Genomic DNA, 13,894 nt, shown 5'->3' on the forward strand with positions numbered 1-13,894 from the left:
TGCTCTGTGGTTTTACGACGTACACCACTGGAAGTTAGGCTCGACAAGCAAATATCTTAAAGTCATGGTCCCATTATCCATTGTATTTTTTTTCTCAAAACGCTTTGTGCTTTATTTGTTATACCATAGTGTCTTAGAAGTATCTGTCATTTTAGTCAATCATAAACCAAACCAAAACACTGTAGTATTGAGTCGGCGTGGATTTATGTAGCATATGATTTTGGTTCATGGTGGATTTTTTTCTTCTTCATAAAATTAAACTATGTAACCCCCCCCCCTCTCTAACATTTCTGTATACAACAAACAACGAGGCCAATATGAGATTGGGGGGGGGGGGGGGGGGGGGCTTCAATCTTCTATCCGATAACAGGTATTTTTTGAGGTGGTAAAGACTGTCACAACAAACTCCCCAAAATAATCACCCCACAAACTGGGGACTCAAAGGCGATAACTGGGCCTATGGGGGGGGGGGGTGATATACTCTCCCTCAAAATCTAGCATTGCGGCCCGTTAACAAAGGGAACATTTGAGGGAAATTGGAAATTCTTAACAAAGGGACTCTTGTTTAGGGAGTGCCACAAATCGAAAGCTTTATACTTTGTATCAGGAGGAATTTCTTACTATTAATAATTAATTAATAAATGAATGAATTAATTACAATTATACAAAGTAAACAAAAAATAAATAAATAAATAAACAGACACAAAATAAGTAAAATGAAAAGATATATATATTGATTAAATGTATTTGTTTCTCGTATTTTTAATTGAAAACAATAACATTAACAATTAATAAAACTTGAAGTAAAAAACAAAATCAAAACAAAAACATTTGTTTGTCGTTGCAAGACATAAATAAATATTTGTGGTACCTAGGTATTAGGCTTTTTCTGGGTTTTAAATTGTTTTAATGTTCAAGGGTTAGGAATGCTTGTTGTTGTTCGAAACTTAACAAAAAGAAAATACAAAAACAAATTCACATAATTATTTCCTTGAAGAATGTTAGGTTTATTTTAAAGTTTCTTCCTGTTTCACTCACATTCTTATGACAAAGGCCTTTCCAATGTTGAAACTAAAAAAAAATTACCTACACAAAAATAAATAATAATTTAACCAAATTCCAAAGTTCGAAAAAAGTTTCAGTTTCTACCGCTACCCGCAACAACAGACTTGCGAAGTCTCCACAAAGAAGTTTGAGTTTAATTGGTTTGAGCGTGCGCAGTAAACTTCCAATAAATTATGGGATACGTTTTTTTTGTGTGAGAGAGTACAGAAAAGTTTCTGCAGTGTATATCTTTGTGCTGTGTGTGTGTACAAACTCGACTCATAGCGCGAAGGTCAACCAGCATGCAGATGATTACACGAGGAGTTACACGACTTGGCTTCCTTACGTTGAAAACTTCGCTCTAAAAACCTGGATTACGTAAATTTACCGTGCTGTAAGGGTAAGTTGTGCTGCTGTTGTCAACAACAGTAACTTTTTGTAACTTCTCATGGATTTTGGGGTAATATTTTTGGAGTTTGAACGTTGAAGTACACGAACGCGTGTGAGGAAGTTTGTGTGAGATTTTAGTTTTAGTATAGGTCATGTGGCACAAAAGTTGGCGGTGCCCAGTGTGTGGTGTCGTAACTTACCTCCAACTTCACTTTTTAAAAGAGGAAACAATTCACTTTCAGTTTTGTTTGACGGCATTTCATTACCAAATTTGTATTGCCTGTGAATCATACGTTATATATGTATATTAGTTTGTCCACATTTTAGTAATTTACAAACTTTTCGTTCGTGGTAAACTTTGGGTTGTTTGGTCGCCCTTTTTTTTTGCCGTTGAGTTCTGTTGTCAATAGCTATAACATGTTGGACAGTTTAGAGCAAACCATTAACGCATTAGGGGTGTTCCAACATTTGGAATGTGTTAAACGGTTTGAAAAATTAATAAAACAACGTATTATTTTAAATTTGCATTGTCACAGATATCACAAACATCCACTTAACTGCACTGTCTTTATGTTTTAAATTTTTAGCAATGCATTGAAGTAATATTTATGTGGGTAAAATGTTGCATCCCTCTAAATAATTGCCAAAACTTTATTCTTTATCCCTGCAAGAATGTTGTGAATTTGTTTGTCCAGTTTGCCTTGTTGTACCATGGGGGTAGAAAACATGCAATTTGATAGTGGTCAATCCCTACTATTACTGGATGTGCAGCACTATCATTCTAAACAATTTCAGCTATGCTTGTTTTGGGGGATGTGTTTGCGAAAGTTTCTTATTTTCAAACCAATTTGACTAGAAATAAACGTTCAAGCCTTTGCTTCCATGACTTCTTTGTATGTATGGCAACACTGTGTGCATGGCCAGCAACCCCGTTTTATCAATGAATCGCTATTGTTATTGAGAACACCTGGCGTTCTATAAAGCCACAAACCAACACTAAATTTTTGTTGTTTGGGGGAGGGGGGGGGGGGGGTTCAGTTGTCCGTTCAAAAGAACTTACATGTTATGAACAAAGAGCACTTCAAAACCATTGTGGACAAAAATAGTTTGTTAGCACTTTTCAAAAAAATGTTTTGTCTTGCGACCAGCTGCTCAATGTGATACGCACAACTTTATCTACCAGAAAACTTAAAATTTTAAGAAGTCACGTGGGTTGTTAATAATAACTGAACAGTGACAGGTGAAATTGTGCTGAGTAATATTTAAAAAAAAAAGATCTTCAAAGTTAAAGAAAACTCAAATGTATCAGGGATAGACAATCGTAACTTGAACAAATTTAACTTGAAAAATGTTTTCTTTAGCTGCGACATGAAGATAGAAATGCGTAACCTTCATAAACACAGCAAGAGGGTATCCGCAAAGTTTTTCATACAATCACAAAAAATATAATCTTAACTGACTTTTACTTTTTAAGCAAAGTCTACCTTGTAACCATGCCAATAAAATCAAGGTTGTTTGCCCTCTTTTGTTCGCATAAAAACTAAACAGTCATCTATAATGATTATATTTCTCTTTTCGTTATAGATATATTTGTCTACGTTAAATCTTTTAAACCATGACTCAAGATTTATTCTATGCAATGGCATCGGAGGTTGATGGATCCCTTTGTAACCTTGCTGATTAAATGGAATTATAGACAATATACATTTCTCTAATTATTACGTACCAGTGTGTATACCAGGAAGTTAGTTGTCCACTGAGAATGGTGGATTAATAACTCTTGTATTCTTTTTCTTGCATACGTCCACACGACCTTGTTGTTACAAAGAATGACTCTGTTAAACTCAATCGTATCAGGAAATAAAACGTAAGTTTTAAAACAGGGCGATGTGTCCGACCAGTAATAATGTGTAAAAGAAAAATAAATAAATATATGAAGAAGAGGTTTGATGAAATCTAGTGAGCTTTTTTATAAAAATGTTGTAAATGAAAAATATCAAAGTACAGGAGTCTGTGGAGAATTTTTGTGCAGTCTTTTTTTTTTTAAATGAACTTGCACGCTTGCGTGAGGATTATACAATAGTTAAAATAAACTGCTGAAAACAATTATGAAATATTTCATCACATAGTTTGTAGACTAGCTACACGTTTACATTGGCTGAACTCGTACGTTGTACTTTTTTTTCTAACAGGATCAATCTTGTTTTATTGACATTTCAGTTTTAAAACACTTTTGAAGAGTTTTAGATTTACAAAGTTATGATCCAGTCCTCATTTCATACAAAAGCTATCAACAGCAATGTTTAGACTAAAATTATGTAATGTTCATAGACTGAAGCATCGTTCTTTTAGTTTAGTTTTTGTTTTTGTTGTCCTGTTTTTGTTGAGAGCCAATGTCTGTAAGTGGAACACAAACTTTCAAAACTTACTTTTTTTATTGTTCTAAATACACGACATGCAATGTAGTTCACACTGTGCAGAAAATTTGGCATCGACTACCACACTACATCAAAAGTTATTTATGCAAATCAAATAAACATCAAACTATAGTATTTTTGGAATTTGGAGTATGTAAATAGAAAGTGAATAAATTCAATTTTGCTAGTCTGCATAGTTGTGGGATGCCTTTTAACCTTGTGTGCACTGTGCATACTTACGTAGGCTACATACTATACGTTGAGAAGGGTACCCATTGATTGATACAGTGTACAATGTATGTACGGTACATGAATGATGTGCTCCTTTGCACATGTACACATTTTTGGAAGGCTCAAGACGGATTTAAAGTTGGATATTTTGTGTTTCCTTGTTTTTACATGGAAGACAGGATAGACCTACTATACTGTCTGGGATACAGCGATGAAAGTGATGGCATAGCTTCATGTCTTTGTTTCCTTAACACTTCATTATCAGTAAGACTTGTTGTTTGTTCATTGAAACACAACTTTAACACTATTGGTTTTTTTTTGCCCCTAGACCAATGTGTATTGTGCACTGTTTATTCAGTACTTTCCCCGAGTCCTGTGTTAAAAAAATCCATCGCTAATCACACGAGAGAGACTTGAACCCTTAACCTTTAATTGAAAAAGTATAGTCTTGCCACAAGACCACGGCGTTTTGAATCTACGCGATTTAATGTTCAGCTCTGCCTAATGAATGTTTATTAGTGTCAAACGTTAAGAAGACATGTTTAGTTATGTAACACAAAATTGATTACCAGTTAGCACCATACAAAAGTACTCTAGCTTACACTCACAAAAGTGTAATGGTGTATTTTTTAGCTGTATGGGATCAATCAATCAATTTACAACAGGTTCATCATGCCTAAACTGCAATTGTTGTAATTCTATATGTACAAAATCTAAAAATTGAACTGCAAACAAGTTAGACCCACGTGTTCTTTACAACATGGGGGCTGGGTTTTATCAATTTTAACCTGTATAAAGGATTTAAGTTTAAGGTTATTGTAACTTTCAAAACTGCTTTAAAGTGGTGGTAAATATAAAATCTAATTGTTTGTAGTTTTTTTTTTAAAGGTCACAGTTCAATCATGAATGGAGAGGAAAACGCACGGCCTCGTAGTCGACACCTTGAGGGCTTAGACATCAATAATTCCCCACGACGGAGTCTACGGTCCAAGTCAAACAGTCCAGTTATCCACCGAAAGGTAATATTACAAACAAACGACATAAATAAATACAATTTTATGTTCGTACTGCAAGAGAATTGTATCTGAAAATAATAAGCTACATGTACATGTAAAGAACTTGTTATATTAGTATATTTGTCATCGAGTAATATGCAGATTCACTCACTTTACCTGAAAATACTTGCTTTTTCTTGAAACTTTTGTTTATTTGTGTGTTTGTTTATTTTATTTTTTATTACTTCATATGTTCTGTATGCTATTTGTTTTTGAATACTTCATTGTGTGCTGGGTTGGAAATTGTTACAAACCTATATGTTAATATGGTTGTACTCTTGTAACAGATTTAGCCTGTTGGTTTCCATATTTTTATTAGGAAAAAATTAGCAAAAGGTTACAATTTTAAGAGAATTATCCTTGTAATCAATTTGAGATTGGTTATTGGAAAAATTGGTTAGTCATGTTTCTGACTGGACAGGATCCAAAGTGTATGTAGGAAAAGTATCAGGCTACACTTTGAAATTGGTTTCTGAGGGATCTTCAATCATATTGAAGTAGCAATCCTTACTAAGTTTCTATCATAAATTAACTTAGACCACTTGTCTTTCAGGTCAATTTTTTATTACAAAGAATTGGGCCCATGTCTGATATTTCCTGAAGTGAGCTAAAGTAAATAGCCCCCTCTGTTGGTGAGAAATAGTTAGGGCATTCAGCCTGCTTTGGTGACAGTCTTTAGTGATTGTAAATGTATTATGCATGTAGATGAAAGCTCATGTAAATAAAAAAGACGGTTTGTTGGAAGATAAGTGTAATTGGATTTATGAAAGCGTATTGTTGTTCAAGGTTACGTTGATTGGAACAAAACAAAATCAATCTTTAATGGAGGTTCAGTGAACGAGATATTAATTTTGATTGAACAACAAAATCTTTTGTTGAGGATGTTACTTGTCATTGCACATAAGTAATGTGTTTTTATATTGCCAACTATTGACAACAAATTGAAAATTAAAATGTTTATTGAAAATGCTAGTCTGAAAATATTTTGTTTATGTACATGCAGCAAAACAATTTGAATTTTCCCTTTTTCAGAATTTCATAATAATTTGTTTACTTACTTAAATTAACTACATACGAATGGGGAATACTTACATTTATTACATTTGATGATGCATTTGTTTGTGTTTCATCATTTGGGTTTTATATCTTGCTGTTTTTTTTGTTGAAAACTCATAGTCTACATGATTCTTTCCAGATTGTGCATTCTTCTAAGTTACATTTTGTTCTTTTATGACCCTTTTGAATTTAATTTAAATTGACTTATATTATATATCAATTTAAAAGTCGATACAATAATTTATCAGAATGGCAAAACAGTGGAAATGTTTTTCTGGTTGGAAAGTGTCTTTCTTGGAGAGAAGATTTTGTTTATCCGTTTTGAAATCAAATCTTCCGCACGGATTTAAAAACGTGGATTAGTAGACAGTTAATTAGCTCTATATAAATAGGCAACAATGATGAACCACCTGAGCCCAAGTGTACACAGTTTATTACCTTTGTGACAGAACTTTGAGTGTAATTACAATTTTCATATGATTTTTAAACACTTTTTTTAGATACATTTTTAGATACATATTTAATACTTATTTTCACTCCCAAAGCTTACTGATAAATTTGATACTCTATGTACTCAGTTTTTCTGTTTTCACTGCAATAATATGTTATGTGGGAAATACTTTTTCTAAATGAAAGAACCTTCTAAATGAAAGTGAGAAGCACACTGAAGAAACAAAACAGACAAACAAACAATGTTTATAACGAAGGAGGACAAAACATCTGACAAAGTTTTTTTTTTTCCTCGCTGGAAAACTTAACTGTCTAACCGTATTTTATGAAACTGTCACAAATTTGATTGTAGTTGTGAAATTAATTAGAATTAGACGTGGAATATGGCATCTCCTTTCCATGCAACATTGACGCACATAATTTACTATAAGAAAAAACAAGAACTTGAAAGGCGCCTTATGCGTACACAAAGTTCATTAAATTCTGCATGTAATTAGAGCTGCATTGTTTGAGTAAGCGATGCGCGGCTGTGCACCAAATGGCTCCCTCACCATGTCTTACTCAACAACAAAGCCCTGAATCTCCAGCAATTTGTAGTCGGCTTTTGTTCTTAATCTACTGGCTGTGTGGCCAGACCTACTCAGTGTGTGCGTACAGGAAATTGCACTGCCTACTGGCGTCCTTCAATCCCTGGCTCCACTCAGCTAGGCTTGACAATGGGACATCTTACTTGGGGGATGAGACGATGAGCACAGGATTCATCCTGAGGGTCAGGCCAAAAGGAAAGGGTCTGAAGATTTGAATTTTTAACAACTGTATTTAGGAATTAACTGATTGAGGTTCCAGGACAATGAAAATTAAAGATATCAAAAAGTTGTGGTGTACACGGAAACGAAGACTATAACTTTTATTTCTCGAAGGCGAATGGCATCAATGTTCATCGGTACATCTCCATACGGACAGTATGCACAGTAATAATGATGATACAGAGACCTTGTTATCCTTGAACTTGAACTTACGGCAGAGTCAATTACCTCCATGCCCCTACTCTTCACCCTGGTCAGGCCTTCCCAAAATGCATAACTTTCAGCAAACACCTTTCACAAAACATGAAAACAAACCTCCCCGTCAGGAAATGGTACGGTCAATATCTCCACTGTCATCTTCTTTGACAAAGTTGATTATTGATCGAGCTGGCGATATTATTCCCAAACCATCTGTGTTGTTTCATAATGTTTTGTGTGAATACCGTGAATATCAAAAGAAAAAACTTGCGAATCCCAAACCAGACAAAAAGTGAATTATCTATGCAGTGCATGTAGGCATACACAGTTTGCAAGTTTTGCAATAATAGAACTGGAGACATATGGTGCATTTATTTTAGTGTGATTATTGACGGGCTTGTGTAAGGCAATTCTATAAATGAATTGAAATGAAAACCTTGTCATCGGTACGACACACTGTTGACATTAAAAGTAATTCCCTGCTCAAATTAATTCTCATGGAAGTTCTGAGTGTTCCGAGGAAATGCACAGATTTGTCAAGTTCTTGAAAATGGGTGTGATCTTAAGGTGTTTTCTAATAATGTCTACTCATCATGCGCAAGTTGATCACTAAAGTTCATGTCTTGTGCGATTATTCTTTTTACTACACCACATACTTATTCTGAATGTCCCAAAGAAATTCACAGATTTGTCCAGTTCTTCAAAAAAAATTTTTAATTCTGTCTAGTTACCATGAAAAAGTTGATAATTAAAGTGCAAATACTTTGGTGTTTATTTTAAAATATTTTTCAAACTACTAGATATAAAAAACCTTAAAAAACCCAAATGTATGTCTTTTAATTAAATTACATCTTTGCGTTCATACCCCTTTGTGAATTAAGCAATATTTTTAATTTGATGAATATAAAAACATTTCAGTCATGCATATCTAGTAAGCTGATTCCCTTCTACAAAATTAAGTCTATTTGGGCATTTCCTCTTGCAATTTCAAAATTGCACCTCTGACATACACTGGATAAATAATGGAGGTTGATTAATTAAGTGGGGGGGGGGGGTCTCCCAAAAGCAAAGCTTGTCTGTAGTGTGAGGTAATTATCTTGTTGAGGGTATAATACAAGTACAGTGTACACATTCGCTGTTTACTCAGTTGTCCAACACTGTATGAAAAGTTTGCTCCTGTCTGCCTTATTACAGTAAGTTGAATTTGTAGTGTTAAAGTTTATACTCTCCTTAACTGTACTCTGTGCTGCAACAGAAGGTATAGTGGAAGTTTAATCACAGGGGACCTATCTGGTCATGAACCGATTTCACACGCATGCCAGATGTTGCCAAGATTTCCTTTGTCTACGCCAGGAAAGTTTGCATATTGTCCGAAAGTTTCTTTGTGTAGTAGTAAGTTGTGCACAGGCCATGGATGGGCATGGGCAACATGTGCTGGGGTTTTCTATTTTCATCACTGTTTCATTGAGTCCAGATTAGCTTGGGTAGCTGTTCTTGCTCCAGGGGCTACTTATAGCTGTAAAGTTAGTAGGCCCTATACTTTGACTTATAGCCCCCCCCCCCTCTGCAGAAAGAACAGCCACTTTCTGCATGAATTTATGAATGAAGTTTGGTGTGACCTTTGTTGTTGCAAAATTGCCTCATTGAATTGTCTGATTGGTGAGGAGTGAGCCTTAAGCCTCTTAGTAAGACCTCATGCATATTCATAATGTGGTTTTCACCCCCAGCACAGGTGCTATGGGTTTCAATTTACTAATGGTCTCACCAGGTCCTGGCTTTGGGAAAAACTTTCTTTGTTTGCAAATTAATGAAGGCAAAGTTGTTGTGAAAGAAAGTCGATGGTGGAGATGGTTATTGGGATTCTTTGTGGCTTACCTTTTTTAATTTGTGGCTGTAATCATGGAAGAATCTTTCTCATGCTGTAAACTGCAAAGTTTACTCAGGCAGTTATTTGCTGAATGTACTGAAAGTGATTTAGTGGCTTGTTACTTTATGGACATGTTTGAGATGTTAGATTTTCTTTGACAGGAGTACGAGAATGTGGTGTTAATTTGATTGAAAACTTCTTTGTTTGCAATTTTTTTCTTATACAAGAAGTTGAGGACAATAGTAAATTTGTTTAACTTTCTCGGCATGGACTTAGCAAAGCGCTTTTTATATTTTGGTAAGATCTCTATGCTTCTTTTTGTCTACAACTGTTGATGTCTCTGACGTGTATTTGGTTACAATTACCAAAGAGAGAAATCATCTTCATTAAAACCAAGTAACTTGTACCTTTTGTAGTTCCCGACCGAGTTAAATTTCCCTCATATAAAAGTGCTCTCCACTAAGAAAAACCTGCCTTGCCCTTAGAGGTGCCCTCACCCGAAACAGTGTGCCCTTATAATGGTGCACTTCGTTAAGAAAAACCTGCCATGCCCCAGTCCCTTATAATGAGGAAAAACTCCCTCCCCTCAAATAGACACGTCCTTAACTAAGAAAAAACTGCTTGCCCTTACAGCAATTTTTTTTAGAGCATCCATTGTTGGAATAAACCATTTGTCTTTCTCTCTCTCTATCTTTGCAGACAGCGGATGATCACACAGAGGGTCGACAGTCCAGAAAACAAACCAACAGCTTAACTAATGAAAACACAGGTAAATATTACTCCTTGCCATTAATGCATTTAATGTTTTATTTCTTGTGGTTTGTTTACTCTTTAAGTTGCACCATATTGTCAACTGATGTTTTGATTCCTGTATTCTACAAACGACAAATTTCCAAAATATTTTCCTAAAATTATGTTGCTGTGGACAGTAAACTTGCCTCCAGGCCCTTGGTCATTGCCCCTATATGCCCCCTGGTCACTGCCTCCATGCCCAAGGTCATTGCCTCCATGACCTTGGTCATTGCCTCCATGACCTTGGTCATTGTCCCTATATGCCCCCTGGTCATTGCCTCCATGCCCTTTGAAATATTTTAAAGAAATTTACATAACCTCAGAAGTGCCCTTATGCAAACAAGAAAACGCCTTGCCCGTAACAAAGAAAAACTGAACAGAAAAGACAAGTATTTCATGAAATTTTTACTGGCTGGTTTTGCAAGTGTGTGTCATCTCTGCAGGACTGGAATACAAAGATTATGAATCAATTTCACAGCTTCCTTTTTGAAAATCGAATCAAATAAAAAGACTTATTTGAAGCCAAATTAAAAAGCAAGAACTGATTTAATAACGAATAGCGATGTACAGGTTACTGCCTTCAGCATTTCAGGTGAAGACTAAAGATCTAGTGAAATCAAAACAGGTTTCTTTAAACGTGCACACAGCCCCGCGCGCTGGATGATTTCATTAAAAAATTATAAGCAGAATAGTTTAGCCTTGACAGGTTGACCTTATCGTCAAAATCATCAAATAATTTTGTCCCTGTACTCAGTCTCATCTTGCTTGGTAATATAGCTACACATTCATCGGTACGCCACTGTGCAGCGCGGCCCACCTTTGTATTGTAGTCTGCCTGTACAACTTGTACACAGATAGCGTACCGTATGCTCGGCAGTAAATCCCCAAAACCAATTCTCGCCACTTGCCAGATTCTATTAGGAGGAAAATGGCAAAAGTCACTTGCTCTCCACAACTCTGATTTGCTGATGAAAGAGCGGCCACTGATGAAATAAAACATGTTACTGATGACAGATTGTCATGTGGCCACAGATTATATTAGTCATGTTTCTCATAACACAGACTTGGAATTTCATACGTGAGAGGGCATTTATGCCCTTTTCACTTTACAACATGGGAAACTTTTAAAGGGGCACCTATGTCTGACTATGTAGGTCAAGACCAGGGCCACACAGTGGCCTTGATGTCCATCCCCCAACCACACCCCTAAAGAGCCCCATCAAAAACAGAAAAAAGGTAGTTAAGAAACAAACCAAGATAGAAGTACCTGACACAATTACCTTTAGCCTTGACTGATGAATTTCTTAAGCTTTGGTTTTCCTTTATTCTAAATTGAATACTAAAGTGGGGCTGCTATTCTCAAAGTCTCTAGAGATTCCCAATTTGTGTATACCTTGCAAGAATTCCCATCAGTCTGATCATTCCAAAGAACCAATTTCATTCCTGACATAAAGGGGAAGGAAATAGGTTTGAGTTTACACGTTTTTACTTGTAAAACGGGGTATGCCTACATGTAGATTCAACCTAAATAATGAACAATGCTCTGATAGATTTCTGGCATCTTTTTTATGGGCACCACAGCAAAAGCACAGGGCACCAAGGCAATTGCTGTGGGTGCTGCAGGTTATTTTGAAAGCCAAAAATAACCGGACTTGTCTTTGTTAAGTTTACTGGCCCATACTGAAATTACCGGCCTGGGGCCAGTAGTCCAGTGTAAAACTCGAGCCCTGTGATATCTTACATAGATGAAATCAGCGAAGAAGATCTTATTCTGATATATAAAATAAAAAATAAAAGACTGCTACATGAACAGTTATTCAAATGAAAAAATTTCTCTCTTAGGAAATGTACGGTTGACGCTAGGCCTAATACCTCACCGAGGCAACAAAGGTGATTGCCTCCATGCCCCCTGGTCCACTGCCTTGGTGCCCTTAAAATGCTCAGGTACAAATTTACACATCCATTTACCAAGGAGAAAACGCCTTGGTGCCCTTGCCCTTTCAAAAACGAAGCATACATGCCTGTGCTTTGTGGAAACATTGGCAAACATCAAAAACAAATCTGTGGATGTGTCTCAAAGTTCTGTATGCCCCTTTGATTTTAAATTGTGTTCTATGTACACGCCTTGTATCAATGAGCTCAGTGTCTCAAGGCTTATGATCAATCCGGGGACTTATGCTTAATTGTCTTAACCTAGATCATGGCGCAATTTCGTAGACATGATCAAGCTGTGTACTGGGTAAGCACGCTTTTGTGTTTACTTTATGGCAGGAAAAAATGTGTGTTATAAGCATACATGTAAGCGTGTGTTATAAATGATTTCAAGACGTGTGTGTGCGCATTCATAATGGTCTTGCACTGTTGTCATCTATGTACTTTAAACAACCGACTACTTTGTTTTGTAGAATCCCCCCAAAAAATTGTTTGACTGCTGAATTTAACTGGGCATGTTCGAAAAAATAAAACAAAATAGGGAAACCACTAACATAGGGCCAGATAGCACAGTTGAAAGAGCGCTGGTATTTTAAACTTGATTTTTCTTTGTTCAACCCGAACTAATCAAACTTTGAGTTAAACTTTGCAGGCTTAAAACACTTTATGGGACCAGCAATAATAAAGTTGTGAAACAAAAACTCAAAAACAGAATATGTAAAAATGCAGGTACCTATAATGACGATCCCAATATAAATATAAAGGACCTTTTTTTGTTTTTAAAGCAAACAAAACATGAAGTTTTCCCCCAACACATCATGTACTGTCAGTAAATAGGCTTTTTGGAAGTGTTTTTGATGCAGGACTTGGCATACACTCTGGACTACAGACATATCGGGCCAGTAAACGACCGGACAAGTCCAAAGGTCTTGGGTTTTTGATGAAACACCTCACCTCATCTCTAGATAATTTAAAAAAATGAAAAATGAAACTAGGGTCCGATAAAACTCGTTCTTTTCTGTAGAGTATGAAAGTAAATTACCCATAACACAGAATTATCTTCTCTTGGTAGCTTTTCTTGCCAACCTGTTAAACAGATTTTTCTGTAACAGATTTTACTGCATCGGCCAAGTTGTGTGGTGCGGCATGCAAATCGGGCGCATTTATACTACAGTCAGTCATCCTGCTCAGCCGCAAACTTCATTTCACTTTATCTTTCACTCAAAGCAAACTTTGCAAACCCTACACATGGCTTGGGCCAAATTGGATGAAGCTGGTAAGCACAAATAAAAATAAAAAACCCTGAATAAACAATAAATGTGTCCATTATGATCAATTTATCAGTAAAAAAAGAAATTGGTGCCTGAAAAAGCGTTAAGGCTCATTAAGGATCCAATGTATTGCTCCCCAGTCGGACTAATGGTCAGATGCTAATTTAAAATGTAATTAAATTAATTTTTTTATTGATACTTTTAATGCATTCATATTATTAGTTTTCCCCTGAATAAAATATCATCAAGAAAAATGTGACACTTCCAATTGCACAGAAATAATAGCATGTCAGAAAGGTTGAAATAATATTTCTGAGTTCTAAACGTGCTTAGTTTTCCCTGGCTGGTTACGGTATACTGGGTCCAACAACAAAGGAAAGACAGA

The 13,894-nt window shown here is 35.8% G+C and overlaps 1 protein-coding gene across 5 annotated transcripts in view; it reads left to right on the plus strand.

Moving 5' to 3' along the window:
• Positions 1-1,278: 1,278 nt before the first annotated feature.
• The window catches only part of LOC139952189 (uncharacterized), a 59,627-nt gene continuing 47,011 nt past the window's right edge, over positions 1,279-13,894 (plus strand). For all 5 annotated transcript variants that reach the window (XR_011787874.1, XM_071951226.1, XM_071951228.1 and 2 more), the window contains exons 1-3: positions 1,279-1,444; positions 4,971-5,101; positions 10,214-10,283. Coding sequence is in view for 4 of the 5 variants with exons in the window: in XM_071951226.1 (XP_071807327.1) it covers positions 4,985-5,101; positions 10,214-10,283 (187 nt within the window). In the remaining variant the exon portion in view is untranslated. The remainder of the gene's footprint in view (positions 1,445-4,970; positions 5,102-10,213; positions 10,284-13,894) is intronic.

Source organism: Asterias amurensis, chromosome 20, assembly GCF_032118995.1.
Source record: "Asterias amurensis chromosome 20, ASM3211899v1".
Lineage (NCBI taxonomy): Eukaryota > Metazoa > Echinodermata > Asteroidea > Forcipulatida > Asteriidae > Asterias > Asterias amurensis.